Source organism: Macaca fascicularis, chromosome 6 (assembly GCF_037993035.2).
Source record: "Macaca fascicularis isolate 582-1 chromosome 6, T2T-MFA8v1.1".
Taxonomy (NCBI): domain Eukaryota; kingdom Metazoa; phylum Chordata; class Mammalia; order Primates; family Cercopithecidae; genus Macaca; species Macaca fascicularis.
Genome location: NC_088380.1, coordinates 177,956,317 through 177,973,213, shown reverse-complemented (window position 1 = coordinate 177,973,213; position 16,897 = coordinate 177,956,317). Strand labels below are relative to the sequence as shown.

The following is a 16,897-nucleotide window of genomic DNA, read 5'->3' as shown; positions in this document are numbered from 1 at the left end:
AAGTCCCTCTGATTCCAAAGCAACTATTCCAGTTGCATATGAAGCATTATGTTTGGCTTAGCCATATACCTGATTATTTAAAATATGCATCTACATTTTAGCATGTATCTGTATTAGACAGTAAACTTTCTAAGGGCAGGGACGATATCCATGCATTTTCCTCTTGCACTGCTCTCAGCAGGTGCTCAATGCATTGTGTTTTTCTTTTTTTTCTTTTTTTGAGACAGACTCTCGCTCTGTCACCCAGGCTGGAGTGCAGTGGTGTGATCTCAGCTCACTGCAACCTCCACCCCTCCGGGTTCAAGTGATTCTCCTGCTTCAGTCTCCTGAGTAGTCAGGACTACAATCATGGGTCACCACGCCTAGCTAATTTTTTGTATTTTTAGTAGAGATGGAGTTTCACTATGTTGGTCATGCTGGTCTCGAACTCCTTACCTCAAGTGATCCACCGTGCCTGGCCACAATGCACTGGGTTTTTCTGGCAGGCTGCAGGGCAACAAGACCAAGGCTGACAGGTAGCAAGTTTTTCCTTGCCTCCAAAGATGCAGATTTGATGATTATTCCCAGTGTCAGTCACTGGGCTGAAGACCTGCCACTCAGACTTCACTCAGTTAAACAGGGGTAGGATCAATAAACTTAGAAATATCTTAAGTAATTACCAAATAGAATTCTCTTAAAATTGCAAAGTTAAAAGTGACAGGGTCTATGGGTAATAAGAATGCTGCCATTAATAGGAATCTTCCTGTCAGTGCTGTTAATAAACAGCAAGTCATGTTTTGACAATAGAATATTTATGAAAGCAATAAACAGAACATTCACAGGAAGAATCTCATCTGTCAAAGACACATTTTCTGCAGAACGGCATCTGTGCACTTTGTACCAAGGCCAGCCTCACTGCCTTTTAATTACATTCCAAAGAAAAAAATGATTAAGAATGAATTTTTACATTTTTCAATAAAGAAAAAAATGAGAGTTCACCTGAATATTTATGTTCTCTTATAGAAATTCAATTCAAAGCTAGTTATGGCTCTTAAGTGGGTCTGTAATGTTAAAAAAGGCAAATGAACACGTCATCTTTATGATCTTTACACTCTGATCTTATTCTTCTCTAAGAGACTAGGGTTCATCTGAGTTGTGCCATTTTGGCTGGGTGGAGCATTAGATAAATTATGGCAACACTGAGTTAGATTTCAGAGGTCTATTCAAAACACCTCTTAGCAGTAAACCTGGTAATGGTGGTAACAGTAACAGTAGCAACAGTACTAGAAGTCTTGAGAGTGAGTAAAATTAATAGAGGAAACATCACATATGGAACATGTCAAGAGAAGAGTCACGATTCAAATCTAGATCGGTCTGGCTCTAAAGCTTAGGGTCTTTTCACTAGGGTATATCAGATCCATTTGATTTTAAAGAGACTAGTTCTCCTCCAGAGATCACTTGCTCCTTGAAATACAATTGAAATCGGAATCAAGTCCCAGAAGGGACAGGGAAACATTTTATTTTAGGAGGGACCAATTCATTAATGAGCCAGCATCACATCCAGGATTGAGCAAACTCTACATTCTGGCTGGCAGTAACCCATTAAACAAAATTCCCAGAAAATCCCTGTCTCTAGCCATACAGTTATGAAAACATTGAAGAGGGTGAAGATGGTCTTATTGATAGCTAGGATAACACATAAAGAAAAACAAGAAAATAATCTTATAAGATGGCTGAAAATTCTGAAAATCTGTATCCTTTGAAAAGGAGGATAACTAAATTGAGAATGAACTGCTTTCTTAGGTTACAGGAGTACTACACAATTCAGTAGCTGCTCGACACAGTATCACCAAGTATGACTTCAATTCACAGTATCAGGCTTTTTCTGACTATTTACCACATTTCATCAAATCTAAAACACCACTGATTGTAAAACAAAAAAATCAATATAATATGTACTACTAAGAAAAAGTACTTAAAAATACCATCAATTATAAGATATATCCTATTTACAGAAGTGTAAAGACGTGAAAAAATTTGATTTAGAATTACAGTAGTGTACTAGATACATCATATTCACTAAGTACAAAAGAGTGGGTAATCATACTGAATCTGGGCAAATATTTAAAAGTCATACATGTTCACAGACACTTTTTGCAGAGTTAGATCCTGATGAAAGAAGAAAGTTCACAGATGACAATATTACATGTCAGAAATTGCCATACTTAGGTTATACATACAAAGTATAGTAACTGAAATGTAAGTTTAGTTATTTCAAAAGTAGAATTTTGCTTATGAACCCTACTAGACACACACACAGACACATACATACACACACACAGACATGCACACAGACACACAAACAGACACAATTCCTTTCAAGCAAATATAAAGAAAAGAACAGAAGGAAGAACTACCCATTATAAAAGTACTAAGGGAGATTATATAGGCCAAAAACTATACTAATTGGTTATCCTCATATGATATCTGGCCACTTCTGATAAGTTGGGTAATAACATCAATATTTATTTACAAGATGGACTGAAGACTTAAATGTAAGACCTAAAACCATAAAAACCCTAGAAGAAAAACTAGGCAATACCATTCAGGACATAGGCATGGGCAAAGACTTCATGACTAAAACATCAAAAGTAATGGCAACAAAAGCCAAAGTTGACATATGGGATCTAATTAAACTAAAGAGCTTCTGCACAGCAAAAGAAACTATCATCAGAGTGAACAGGCAACCTAAAGAAAGGGAGAAAATTTTTGCAATCTATCCATCTGACAAAGGGCTAATATCCAGAATCTACAAGGAACATAAACAAATTTACAAGAAAAACACAACCCCATCAAAAAGTGGGCAAGGGATATGAACAGACACTTCTCAAAAGAAGACATTTATGCGACCAACAACCATATGATAAAAAGCTCATCATCACTGGTCATTAGAGAAATGCAAATCAAAACCACAATGAGATACTATCTCATGCCAGTTAGAATGGTGATCACTAAAAAGTCAGGAAACAACAGATGCTGGAGAGGATATGGAGAAATAGGAATGCCTTTACACTGTTGGCGGGAGTGTAAATTAGTTCAATCACTGTGGAAGACAGTGTGGCGATTCCTCAAGATTCTAGAACCAGAAATACCATTTGACCCAGCAATCCCATTACTGGGTATATACCCAAAGGATGATAAATCATTCTACTATAAAGACACATGCACACGTATGTTTATTGCAGCACTGTTCACAATAGCAAAGACTTGGAACCAAAACAAATGCCCATCAATGACAGACTGGATAAAAAAAATGTGCCACATATACACAATGGAATACTATGCAGCCATAAAAAAGGATGAGTTCATGTTCTTTGCAGGGACATGCATGAAGCAGGAAACCATCACTGTCAGCAAACTAACACAGGAACAGAAAACCAAACACCACATGTTCTCATTCATAAGTGGGAGTTGAACAATGAGAACACATGGACACAGGGAGGGGAACATCACACACCAGGGCCAGTCGGGGGGTGGGGGGCTAGGGGAGGGATAGCATTAGGAGAAATACCTAATGTAGATGACGGGTTGACGGGTGCAGCAAACCACCACAGCACGTGTATACCTATGTAACAAACCTCCACATTCTGTACATGTATCCCAGAACTTAAAGTATAATAAAAAAAATACACATAAAAAATCCAAATAGGTATAACCAAGATGAAGTATCTTAAGGGATACTAATAATCATTTACAAGGAACTGAAGTTAAGGCATAATCACAGAACAGAAGGGGTAACAATAAGTTCTAAATGCCCACGGTATGAAGTTTTGAAACTATAAAGGAAGAGAAAAAAGTCTTAATCTCTAACAATTTACAATCTAATAGGAGACAAGACCAGCAAATACTAAACTATATTAATATAACATTCATACCCAGATATATAGATTGAAAACAAGGTGTTCACAAATATTAAGAAAAATAAACCACAACTTGAAAGAAAATGAAGGAAATTAATATTTAGTGAGTATTAAAGGACTAAGGATTAAGCTATTTCATGATGGCTTTACTAAGTCTTTAGCCAAGACTGAAAAATTGAATAAACCTAATTGAGTTACAAAGTGTCAAATGAGGGAGAGTGGCAAATGTGGTGATTCAGTGAAAGATAATGAAGGGTGTCAAGGGGTAGGTAAAATAAATTTCCTTGGCCCAAGTATAAAGTCCAAATTGTGGTCGAATGGAGGATCAGGAAATTAGCTATGGGAACTCAATAAGTCAAGTACCGTCAAACGGCTCAAATTTAAGTCAATAATTTTGCTTGACCTAAGAAGCAAGTGGAAGAGATTGTGGGCTTTTGGGAAGAGAAATGATCAGATCAAAACAATACTCAAGGTACATAATTTTGTGAAACAAAAATCTAAAGAACTTGGTGAAGGTCTAAATAAGGGGGCTATAGGAGGGGAATATGGAGGATTCTACACCTGATTCTAGTATACAAACAAACAGAGGAGATAAATTATGGGATGACTTTTCCATGGCTGATAGAGACAGAAAACAATGAAATAAATCAACATTTCCTCTGATAAAAAATGCTAATAGAAGTATGCCTGAGGGATGTAAGCTGAAACTAGTTTTATTTAACATTCTCACAAACCATCTGGAGATGGTGGTATTCAGTAAAATAAAGCAATGCATTTTAATATTGTTTCACAAAAGCAGAAATATTACTGTTTATTGCTAAATAGTTACTGTAACAGACATAAACAATTTTACTTTCATCCTTCACCCTTGTTTCATTCTTGCCCTTTGCGTCATCTCTCATTCTCTACTCCTTCCTGACACCACATTCAGGATTCATACCCAAATGGTGGGAAGGTCAGAAACAGATGTGAGGATGTCTGGTTTGCACACTACTTAGTAAGTTTAAAAGCCACATACTTAATGGTTTATCTATAAGCTTATGTCTAAATGACCTCGAATAAAAGGGGCTTCCTCAAATCAGCCATATCACAATGTCACATACCCACATTATTTTTAATGTGCAGATTTTCAGAAAATTAATATGTAATTTATCTGAGTTAAATTTAAACAGAAGAAAAAGAAACTATATTAATAAAACAACTGACTTTAAGCTCTTTGGAGAAATATAGAAAAGGAAGTTTGGAATCAGTGTCAATTCTGTCAGAATGTAAAATCCATTAGGGCAGGGTCTATGTTTTATTTGTCCTTTTGCCGTGTACTTAGCAAATGCTTAATAAATATTTGTGAAAGAGGCCAGTAAGATTCAAGATGAGTATGGAATTAAATTTAAAAACCACTATTTTAGTCTTACTAATGTTAACTCTAGATAAGGATGAAGTTCTAATTATTGTACTTAAAACAAGCAAGCAAAAGAAAGACAAATGAAGCTGGGAAAGGTAGGGGTGAAAAATAAAATTTTCATGGTCATCAAGTGACTTTGAAAGAAAAAAGATTCTTTGGCTTGTAGAAATGAAAATGACTGAAATAAACTAGTAGATAAATAGATTTATGATGTATATGGATGGGACTTACATTCACCAAATTCAGGTATACAGGAACTTAAGGGGACAATCTTAGAGAGTCAGTCTGAGGCCAAATGGAAGGAATTATTTCTTTATACCAAACAAAACCAGAGCCAGCTCCATAGGCATGCGGGCTGTACACTTGCATAGGGGACCCTGTGCCTAGAAGAGCCTCTTCATGGTTTAATGCTTTGCTGTTGAGGTCTTGAAATTCTTAATATTTTTTGAACAAGAAACCCCACATTCTTCTTTTTGAGGTGGGCCCTGCAAATTATGTAGCTGGCCTTGCAATAACATGGAGAAGTCATTAATCTTGAGAACTGTTGACATTAACAGTATCAATAAGGTAAAAAAAAAAAAAAAGTTTGGATAAACTCAAAAACTAATGTGGAAGTCTCTTATAGAGTCTGATTTTAAAAAGCTAGATATTGGTACTCATTGTAGTTTTGATTTGCATTTCTCTAGTGACCAATGATGATGAGCTTTATTTCATATGTTTGTTGGCAAGATAAATGTCTTCTTTTGAGAAGTGTCTGTTCATATCCATCACCCACTTTTTGATGGGGTTGTTCTTTTCTTGTAAATTTGTTTAAGTTCCTTGTAGATTCTGGATATTAGCCCTTTATCAGATGGAGAGATTAAAAAAATTTTCTCCCATTCTTTAGGTTGCCTGTTCACTCTGATGATCAGTGATCATTAAAAAGTCAGGAAACAACAGATGCTGGAGAGGATGTGGAGAAATAGGAATGTTTTACACTGTTGGTGGGAGCATAAATTAGTTCAACCACTCGTGGCAATTCCTCAAGGATCTAGAACCAGATATACCATTTGACCCAGCAATCCCAATACTGGGTATATACCCAAAGGATGATAAATCATTCTACTATAAAGACACATGCACACGTATGTTTACTGCAGCATTATTTACAATGGTGAAGACTTGGAACCAACCCAAATGCCCATCAATGACAGACTGGATAAAGAAAATGTGCCACATATACACCATGGAATACTATGCAGCCATAAAAAAGGATGAGTTAATGTTCTTTGCAGGGACATGGATGAAGCAGGAAACCATCATTGTCAGCAAACTAACACAGGAACAGAAAACCAAATACCACATGTTCTCACTTGTAAGTGGGAGTTGAACAATGAGAACACATGGGCACAGGGAGGGGAACATCACACACTGGGGCCTGTTAGGGGGTTGGGGGGCTAGGGGAGGGATAGCATTAGGAGAAATACCTAATGTAGATGATGGGTTGATAGGTGCAGCAAACTACCATGGCACGTGTATACCTATGTAACAAACCTCTATGTTCTGCACATGTATCCCAGAACTTAAAGTATATTACAAAAAGGACCTCAAAACACACACACACACACACACACACACACACACACACACACACACACACACAGACACACTCTAGATATTTTTAGTTTTCCCATGTTTGATGATTATGTAATAAAGGCCAACTACCAACAGAGGGCCTGATAGAGAATGAAATTTCCTTTCTGAAACCCAAGTGGAGCATGTTAACTGCTACAAATTTGAGTAAACAATAAATTGCAGAAGAAATACTGATCAATTATCTTTCAAAAGAACAAAAACTTGAAATAATGATTAACAAACAAACAGAATTTTGGATAAAATGTGATACTGTTCTCCGTTTTCAGCATTTAAAATAAGTTTACTTGATTGCTCTGTATGACCGTTATTCTCGCTCCAGTTTTCCCAGAAGCTTCCTTGTTCCAATCATTTGAACAATCTCACCCTTTTCCCATTTAGACAGAAACTAAAATTTCTGACCAGGAAACATTTCAAAGAAGGGAAAGATCCCCAAGTACTGAACGTGAACACAGAACACAGAGGGCTGGCTCTGTACAGAGCCATTTCAGCTCTGTGCCTGTTCAAAAAAGCTATTTAATCAGAAATTCTTGGACTTTAGTCTTGAACATATAAAGAGTATGTTAAACAGTTACTCAAATGTATTTGCTAAATTTATTATAAATACCCATGTAATGAATCTGATGGGAAAACATAAACTTTCTGTCAAAAAGGTCACTGGATTTTAAAATAACAACAGTCTTACCAACTTGAAAAGTTTCAAATTTGGCAAACAGTAATTTTGGGGTAAAATACAACAGCCACCCAGTTACAATTCGGGACCCAGTTACAATCTGGGGATTTACGCCCCGCATCGTTATTTAGGAACTAGACTATCCCTAAAAATGTGAGTCTAGTGGGTCTTACGAAGTCCTATGAAAAAGTGTCTGTGACAGAAGTACCAGACTTTTCTGCTCAGGACATACAATGCAGCTCCATTTTCTAACTACCTAAAGGCAGAGGTTCTCAAAGTATGGTCCTGGAGCCACCAACTTAACCAGAGGCTTGTGAAAACTACAATTCTCAGGCCCAGGCCTAACACTTCCTGAAAGAGAAACTCTGGGGAGTGGGACCTAACACTTTGTGTTTTAAAAAGCACTCACATTCTGATGCTCACTAAAGTCTGAGACTACTGCTTTAAGGCAACCAAAGGCTTTTTAATACTTCCTAAAAATGGGGTCTTCTGTGATTTCAATTTCTAACAAGTGGTCACATAAAAGAACACCACAGTTCAGAGACTGGCTTTGAGCACCATAAACACTGAGTAAGGTTCATCTGAAGCAGATAAAATAGAAAAAATAAAACAAAAAGTATCTGAAGACATGTACTATAAACAAAGAACATTAAAAAACCTCATAGTGAGATAACATGCTTTTCATTTACTTCTAATATTTTAAATAAAAATATTTTGAATATTAATATATAAACAGATTTCCACTAACAAGGGCCTATAGGTGATGATTTTGATCTTGCATAAGTGTTTCTATTGCTGAAGAATGTCATCTTATTCCCAATACAGAAATAATATATTGCTTTAAAATCAAGATTGAAAAACACATTATAATAAAGAAATCGATTGGAAAAACAAAACATGCATTAGGTAACCAGTAACTGCACTAAAAACAGATACACCACTCACATATTCCATTATGTAAATGAATTCAAAGATATTTCATGACTGATCAGCTAGAAGGGACATAATGATTTATAATTCAAATAACTGAGCACTGAAATCAAATTGAACTAATATATATTTCTAAATATGCAAACCTGAAATAATTGCTAAAAAATATAAATCAATGTACTCATGTTGAAATCATTCCTATACCCTGGTTTAAAATATTATCGCTTTTAAACTTTTATCTAGTAAGTTTTCTGAAAATATGATTTTTTATTTACTTCAAGAAGTACTCAAAAGCAATAAACAGCATGTAAAATAAAAGGCTATACTATTTGAATTAAAGAATATATAACAGGTTTAATAGGATAGAAAAAAGATCTTAAATAGCAGACACAAATAAATTAGGCATTATGCAAATTAAACTAAAAGAATAAAATCAAATTAATTTTATACTAAATATCAATTTCAACCTAAAAAATAGGGTAAATCTAAACAATAGATATATGCTATAAAATAACTGAGGCTTCTTTGCAGATAATATGCTCTCAAAGTAATTCATTGTGAAAAGGCCAGAGTTTGCAATACTAGGAAGTACTTATAAACCACTTCATATGTTAGAAATAAAGAGTATTTCAGCATTATTATTAGAAAAAAATATGGGTTGAGTTTTTTTTTAATAAGAAAAAATACATATCTTAAAAAGCCAAATGACCATTGGAATTGGGTTGTACATCACTTTCCAGTAAAAAGGAAAAACAGCCTGGACAGGTGTAATTTATCATTTTTCTGATTTAATATCAAAGAAATATATTAAAATAATAAAAAGAATCCTGAAATCCTCAAAATTTGTAGTGATAAATAGCCCTCCCTGTCTTTATTGCATTATACCTACTAACAGAAATATTGCATGGTGGATTTTGCCAGACAAGGACGATTATTTTCCAATAAAAAGTTGCATATTAAATTCCAGCACAAAAGTGGGTGTCTAATACTTTGGAAATCTTTTATGGTTTACCAAGGAATACAATTTTAAACTTAACTAACATAAACATATTCCTGGAATGAACCTGCATTAAAGGTTTCTATCCAATGCCACCATTTTCAGAATCTGTCGTCATATTAAAAGATCAGCTAATCTTAGTGATTAACTAATCCAACACTTATCTTTCACAAGTCCTATATATTTGATAGCTAACATAGAAAAGACAATCTACATGATTCTTTCTAGTTTTTAGAAATATGACAATACTGTCAACTATAATTTAGGAAGAAGATTCTTGGTTTTAGAATTTTAAAAACCTGCCAGACAGAGAAATCTAAACATTTAATGTATAATGGGAAATCTTATTTTAGATTAGATTTGATGTTGATTTGGTGGGGGCAATAATCAAAGAAATGGTCAAAAGCTTATCATTTTCTTTGTATTACTCTACTGTGCCTTTGAACTAATGAAAATGATGTTCTTTTCAACTGAAGAATATTACAGATACATTTACTCATAGGAATGCAGTTTTTCTAAGGTAATATTTTTAGAATACTTTGACCTCCTTAAAATTAAGTTACATACTTTCCTTTAGGACATGAATTTCTGACAAATACAAAAAAGCATGAACTAAAATATATGTGGTTGCATACTTTCTTATATAACCATTTATTAGCCTAGGTGAGTATAAATATAACTGTAACTACTTAGGAATCTATACATCCATATAAATTCAACAGTGATTCTGACTAAATGCTTCATAGTATACAGCTAATTAAAACCTTTCAAAAAACATGCATTTACAGATAAGAATAAATGAAAGAACTTTTTATTTAAAAAAATTGCAAAAGTTATAAACAAGAAAAATACCTGGTAAATTAAATACATTTGCTAGGTTGTTTATACATAATGTTAGATATACAGTGAAAAGGATATCCAACAGAAAGGTCATTTAGGAACTGAAGAGTCCTTGAAATTACAGGCTCACATCTTCCCCAGTATTTAAGGTTTGTAACACTAAATATGAAAAAAAGTCTTTAATTATAAGTAAGTTATTTGCTTGTCTAGGGAGAATCAGAGAATATACATAAATTTATGAAAGTTTGATGACCTAAGTCACAAATATTTTGAAAGTGAAAAACAGGCTCAAAAACATTTTCTATTCTTTCTATAGCATATTCAAAATTATATGCGATCTACAATAAATACTGCACTCCAAATGGTGTATAATTCTATATATTTAGTTTTGTAAATTAAAAAGTTGTCTAAGTGTTTCACCAGAAAACATCAAGTTTGTACCCAAAACATAGGGAGGAAAAGCAGGAGTCACAAAGAAAGCCAAATAGAGGCTCACTGTTACTGCCAAATAATGAACCATCAATCTGTGGCTCCAAAACTCACTTCTTATGATCATAACTGTTTATCTAACTTTGTTCTCTGCAATCAAGACAGTGTTGTTTGTCTGTTACACAGATAAAGCGGGGTGCCAGGTGGAGGCATACAAGTTTGGCTATGGGTACAAAGTTATGTCTGTGACTAGAAACTAGTTTATTCTGCTAATATTATAAGTTCAACATAAGGACAGTTTCCATGAATATGACTCTGCCAGACATAGGTTTCTCTTAGAACTAATGAATGCCCTATCAGACCTCTTTCAATGATTTCAGTTTGCAATAATCTCTTCATGTGGTCTTTCAAATCAAATATACAGGTGTTTTTCTTTTTAAATTAAAAAAAAATGTTGCCCAATTGATCTGAAGAGTCAAGGTCTGTAAAACTTTTAAAATCATCATCTGATGCTGCACACTCCAGTTGTATGGAAACTTGACCAATTACAATGTCCTTTGGATGGTGAGTTTTCAATATGTGAAATTAAGTTTCAGTTAAGAACAATGCTAATATTCTAACAATTAAAGCATAATTTTAGGTCTTTTATTTAAAAAACTAATATATAAAAAGATTTAAATACAGTAAAAAGATCTATTACATTTAAAACAACAACAAAAGAAAAATCAAAGACCAAAACAAGAACTCACATTTTTGTCACGAATGTTTCTAGAACGTGGTTGTCATCTGTTATTCCTAAGACTTCTGACATACGAGCATATACCTGCATTAAAACACTTCATTGTTAAAAGCTTTATTATTAACATATATTTTCAAAAGACTATTCAAATTGAACAAACATAAGATTTAATGCACTATTGTATCCACATTGAAGTAGGGAGTGGGTGGGGGAGCAAATGAATTTTTTAAAAAGAATCTTATAATTTTAAAATTTGCTAACTTTTTCCTCCAGACCGTTCCTATTTTGAAATATATAAACGCTCACACACAAACACACCCATATATCCATTTTACTCCCACCACACTACATACATTTTTTTTTTTCTCAAAGTGGTAGACCACCCCTTTCTAGAAGACAGGAGTAAGTATGCAAAGGGCTGGAAAGTAGAGTACTTCAACAAAAGGCTCCAACACTTAAAAATTTTCCACCTATTCTAGATTTCAGTAAAATATTAACCATTTCAGGATTATTTAAGGCAGTTATAAAAATAAGGATTTTAAAAAATCAAAGGAAGTTAAAGAACTTAAGAGAAATTCTCCTCAAATATTACCTAATTAAGCTTCCCCAAATATACAGGTAGGTCTTACTTTTCATGCTGACACTGAAATCCCAAGCTCAGGGATTCTCTGTTGAAAACATCAGGGCCTGGGAATCCACTAAGCTTCCAATTAGGGAGTGTTGGTTGCAGAGTTTGGGGTGCAACATTTCAGTCTCAATCCAAGCCACATTGAGCTTATAAACACATATCCCACTTCAAGTGGGAAAATGCCACTTATACTCCTTACTAGCCTGGCAAAGCTGAGAGGTGGGTTGACACCTCCATACTCCCTGATGCTCTGGTGTGATTCCAGGTTATCCCTGCCAGACACCAGCTGTATGGGATTTCTCTTCTGTGATTTGATCCTCTGTGATTGTGTTCTCTCACTTTCTCCTAATCTGCCTATTTCTTACGTACAGCAACATAGCTTCTACTCCCTCTGTCTTTTGTTTTTTTTTAGTATCTGAAAACCAATTTGATACACCGCCATAGGTCACGAAGGTAAGATAAAAATCACAGGGGCAACACAAATCACCCAGAGCTATACGGTCATAAAGGGGAGGAAAGCTGCCATTGTAGAAATTTCTTTTCTGGATTTTAAACACCATTTGAACCATCAGGTTGTGTTCCAGACTTTCAACCTGAGTCCTGTGTCTGGAAGGCTTCTCCTCAGGCTGATGGAGTCAATCAGAGGGAGAGAAAAAGAGGGAGAGAAGGAGGGGTTAGGTGTAAAGGGTGATGGAAGGAGGGGCTGAATGGTGGGGAGAAGCTGGGGGAGGGGAGAGAGAGAGAGAGAGAGAGAGAGAGAGAGAGATTGAGAATCAAATTCCTGCTGCCTTACCTACTAACTTCTGAGCCCTACAGAAAAGCATTTCAATGATTATATGTCTGTGGCTTTGCCCATGAGAGTAGGCCTTCATATCTTATTAGATTGAAGTGACCATTGTTGCTTGTAAGATGTTTGGGGGAAAGAGGGAGCTAAGGAGAGAGAATCTAGAGAAGTTAGTTACCAACAATCCTCAATAATCACAAACCTTCAGGCACAAAGAGGGCTCAAATGAAGAATGATATGTAGAATGGAAAGTTTCCCTGAGCTCACCACGATGCAAAACCTCTCTCATATATAGAAGTATACATATTGGGTCCCTTGGAAAACCTGGTATCCACATGATTAATGGCACACAAAGCATTTGACAACTTGGCCTCAACCTACCTCATCTTCCACATTTCCCTCAACCTCAAGCCACAATAAAATGCTGATGGATCATTGAGGCATCTCATGCAATTTCAGATTTTTATATGTTCATGTGCTGGTCGTTTTGCCTCAATCAGCCTTCTTCCTCTTTTTCCCCTCATACTCATTCAAAAGTCTCTCCTCTGAACCTTCCTGGGCACAGTGATTTGAACTCTCCTTTATGTTCCCACAACATCTAGTCCACTCCTCTATCATGGCACTTTTCACACTGTAACTGTCTGAATGTCAATTTCCCTCATTACACTGAGTGCTTCTTGAGGGGTGACACTATGCCTTATTCTCTGTGTCCCTAATATCGCACCTAAGGCAATATTTGTCAAGTGAATACGATGTGTTTTTAATGTGCAGCGGCAAAAGACACGGTCTGGATCTACTAGGACTATTTTATAATGTGAATATTACACAAAGAAAGAAAAATGACTTTTCCCATTAAGCATATATTGGATTCTATGGACAAAATACACAGAATCATAAATTACAACAGAAAAAGAAAAGTGGCTAGAGAGAACAGCTTGAATATTTAGTAACTGATTATAGCAATTGTCTTTAATTTTATTTTAGTGGCACCCTTGTCAAAAGCAATCCTTAAAATAAGCCCAGTTTTATAAAATCAACTAACAGTAGGGATCAGACACCCTACTGTGTGCCCTGCTTTACCCACTTGCTCAGTTCCAGGGCCAGAGACTGTGTGCCCTTAACTCTGACTGGAATTTAAAAGGCACGTTTGTTTAACAAAGATGAAAGTATGAATGAGTATGTTTAAACTACAACTCAAAGCACAAATTCTTTGATGGTATACAGGATCATTTTTATAGATAAATGAAATTAATAATAAATCCCATGACATACTGGTTTTGGAAAGCATGTGGTCATGGCATTATCTCAAATCACTTATTTTCTTCTTATTGTATTTATATCTTTACTGGTTAATTTTCTTGTTTTTGATAACATAACTATGGTGGACTTTTGTAAAATCAAATTTTACATTTTCAAGACATTATAAATGCCTATTTTTATGGCAAAACTCAGAAATAATATAATTTTTGTTTTAATCATTTTATTATTTATTTTAAAATGTGATTTTAAACATTTCGAACATTTTAACATTAAAAAATGTGCTTTCTAATTCAATGGGTCCTAAGGAAGTTTTCCTATCATGTCCCTGGCATTCAAAAGAGGAGGAAGCTAGGCAGGCAGGTCTGTTGCGTTCTGCTGTCAAAACAGTTTCTCAAAGCATCAGATCTGACCCAATAATATACTAGAAAAACAGTCAACATTGACACATGGCAGTGCTTTAATCCACAATTATCCTTGTAACTTGCACCATTCCTTTTATCATCCATTAGCTTTGATTCCCATTATCCCATCTAGAACTGTGTCAACGCTTTTGTCCTTGGGGATTTCTCTCCACTACTAGGATCTGACAGTTAAGCTTGAGTACTAAACAGGATCATTACCTCTTAAATCCACTTATCTGATCTACTGAATAGTAAATTGAAAAGCTCATTAAGAGCAACAATCTGATTTGTTTTCACGTGTGACAGGGTCATTTAAAATCAATGTATGATTACAGCGTTTCTTTTAAAAGACTGTTTCTCATTTTCCAAGGTACCTTATCATTCAGATAACATGCAGAAAACATAAAAATGTCTCCAAACATTTGAAATTTAATTATCCCTTTTAAACATGGATAATTTGGGAGTGAGAAGTAATTTGTTCAGTTAGGAAATACCTACAAAATTGTTTATTATCAAGCACAGGTCAATGAAAGTCTTCTACAGAAAAATCTTCTAACACAGTATTTAGAGTTTTTAACACTTTCTACAACTTTTATCATTTCACCCGAAATAATTTTTATGACACCAAGAAGAAATCATATTGCAATATCTATTTTAAGGAAGTATATAGGAGTTACATAGGAATGCAAGAAAAGGAAACAAAACAAAACAAAACAAAACTCACTTTCAGTCCACAGATTCCTTGTCTCTTATTTCAGAATCTATTAAGACAATCTCATCACAATGAAAAATGAGTCAAAATCTAAGAAATAAGAGACTAAATCGATCTGTGTGGTCATCCTTCAGAGAAGGATGGCCAGTACAATGACACTGAATATATGGTTACGCCTTTGGTTATGTGTTTTATATAGCCAGAGATGAACAATCTGTAACCAAGCTTTCGCCTATCTGAGCCCTCCTCCCTTCTTTCCTTCTTCTGCATTTCATAATAAGGCTGCATAATAGACTGTAAGCTCCCTGAGAACAGAAATGATGCTCTGAGTTTCTTAAATCTCACATGCCTACTACTCAATAATATTTCTTAAATGAATAAAAAGAATATAGGGTTAAAATGTACATTTTGGCCAATCCCATTTCATGTATGATTCTTTAACAAAAGGAAAACAACCCATAAAAGGCATGTGTTTCTCCCCCTGTAAAATAATATACCCCAAATCCTACTTATCTGGGATGAACATTAGTAAAATGTTGTCATTTTAAAAGATGTGATTTTAATGCTTAAATAATATTTCTGAAAGAAGGTCTCCCTGTAGATTCAGTAAGAAGAGTCTTAATTTGAAACCTTGCCAGCCTTTTATGGGCACTTCTCAAGACATATAATAGAATATGATATTTTTGTAGTAATAATTTCCATGTGAATATGTTTTCTCCACTATTTTGAGCATGTACTCCTGGAAGGCAGGGGAAATGTCTATTTCTCTTTACATCTCCAGTAGTATATTGTCTTAGAACACTGTCATGATAAATTTAGCGAAATAGAAAAGGCATAGACTTTGGTCCCAAAAACATCTGCATTTGAATTCTGTATCTGCCTCTAACTAGGTGTTTCTTAAGGTCTCTGAATCTTGGTTTCTCACCTATAAAACAGTAATAATAATAATAATACCTACTTTAGGCCAGGTGCGGTGGCTCATGCCTGTAATCCCAGCACTTTGGGAGGCCGAGGTGGGAGGATTGCCTGAGCTCAGGAGTTCGAGACCAGCCTGGGCAACACAGTGAAACCCCAAACTAAAATGCAAAAAATTAGCCGAGTGTGGTGGTGTGCACTTGTAAACCCAGCTACTCGGGAGGCAGAGACAGGAAAATTGTTTGAACCCAGGAGGCGGAGGTTGCAGTGAGCCGAGATCGCGCCACTGCACTCCAGCCTGGGTGGCAGAGTGAGACTCCATCTCAAAATAAAAAAAAACCTACTTTATAGGCTTTTGATTAGATTAAATGATGATCCTGAACTCAGAGCTTGACATTTAGTAGTTACTTAACAAATGCTATTTCCCTGTACAACCTTTCATTGACCCTTCTGCATAGTAGGTGCTAAAGTGGTCAGCTAACACCTTTTGAAGAGAAGGCTCTTCACATGAAAAATAACAGAAAAATCAGAAGGTGCTTACCTTTAAGATTTTCACACAGCATAAAGATGGTTAAAACAAATAAACAAAATCTTATAATCTGTATCCATAACTCTTAAATCTTTACAAACACGTTCAATTAACACCTTCTAATCAA

At 35.1% G+C, this 16,897-nt stretch overlaps 1 protein-coding gene across 6 annotated transcripts in view; it reads right to left on the bottom strand.

Moving 5' to 3' along the window:
* Nucleotides 1–16,897, bottom strand: part of RANBP17 (RAN binding protein 17) — a 436,622-nt gene that overhangs the window by 125,996 nt on the left and 293,729 nt on the right. For 5 of the 6 annotated variants that reach the window (XM_005558506.5, XM_045394505.3, XM_065547047.2 and 2 more), the window contains 2 exons: nucleotides 11,552–11,625; nucleotides 10,452–10,532 (listed from right to left, as the gene is read on the bottom strand). In XM_005558506.5, the coding sequence (XP_005558563.3) occupies nucleotides 10,452–10,532; nucleotides 11,552–11,625 (155 nt within the window). The remainder of the gene's footprint in view (nucleotides 1–10,451; nucleotides 10,533–11,551; nucleotides 11,626–16,897) is intronic. The other variant, XM_045394506.3, reaches the window with a different exon arrangement.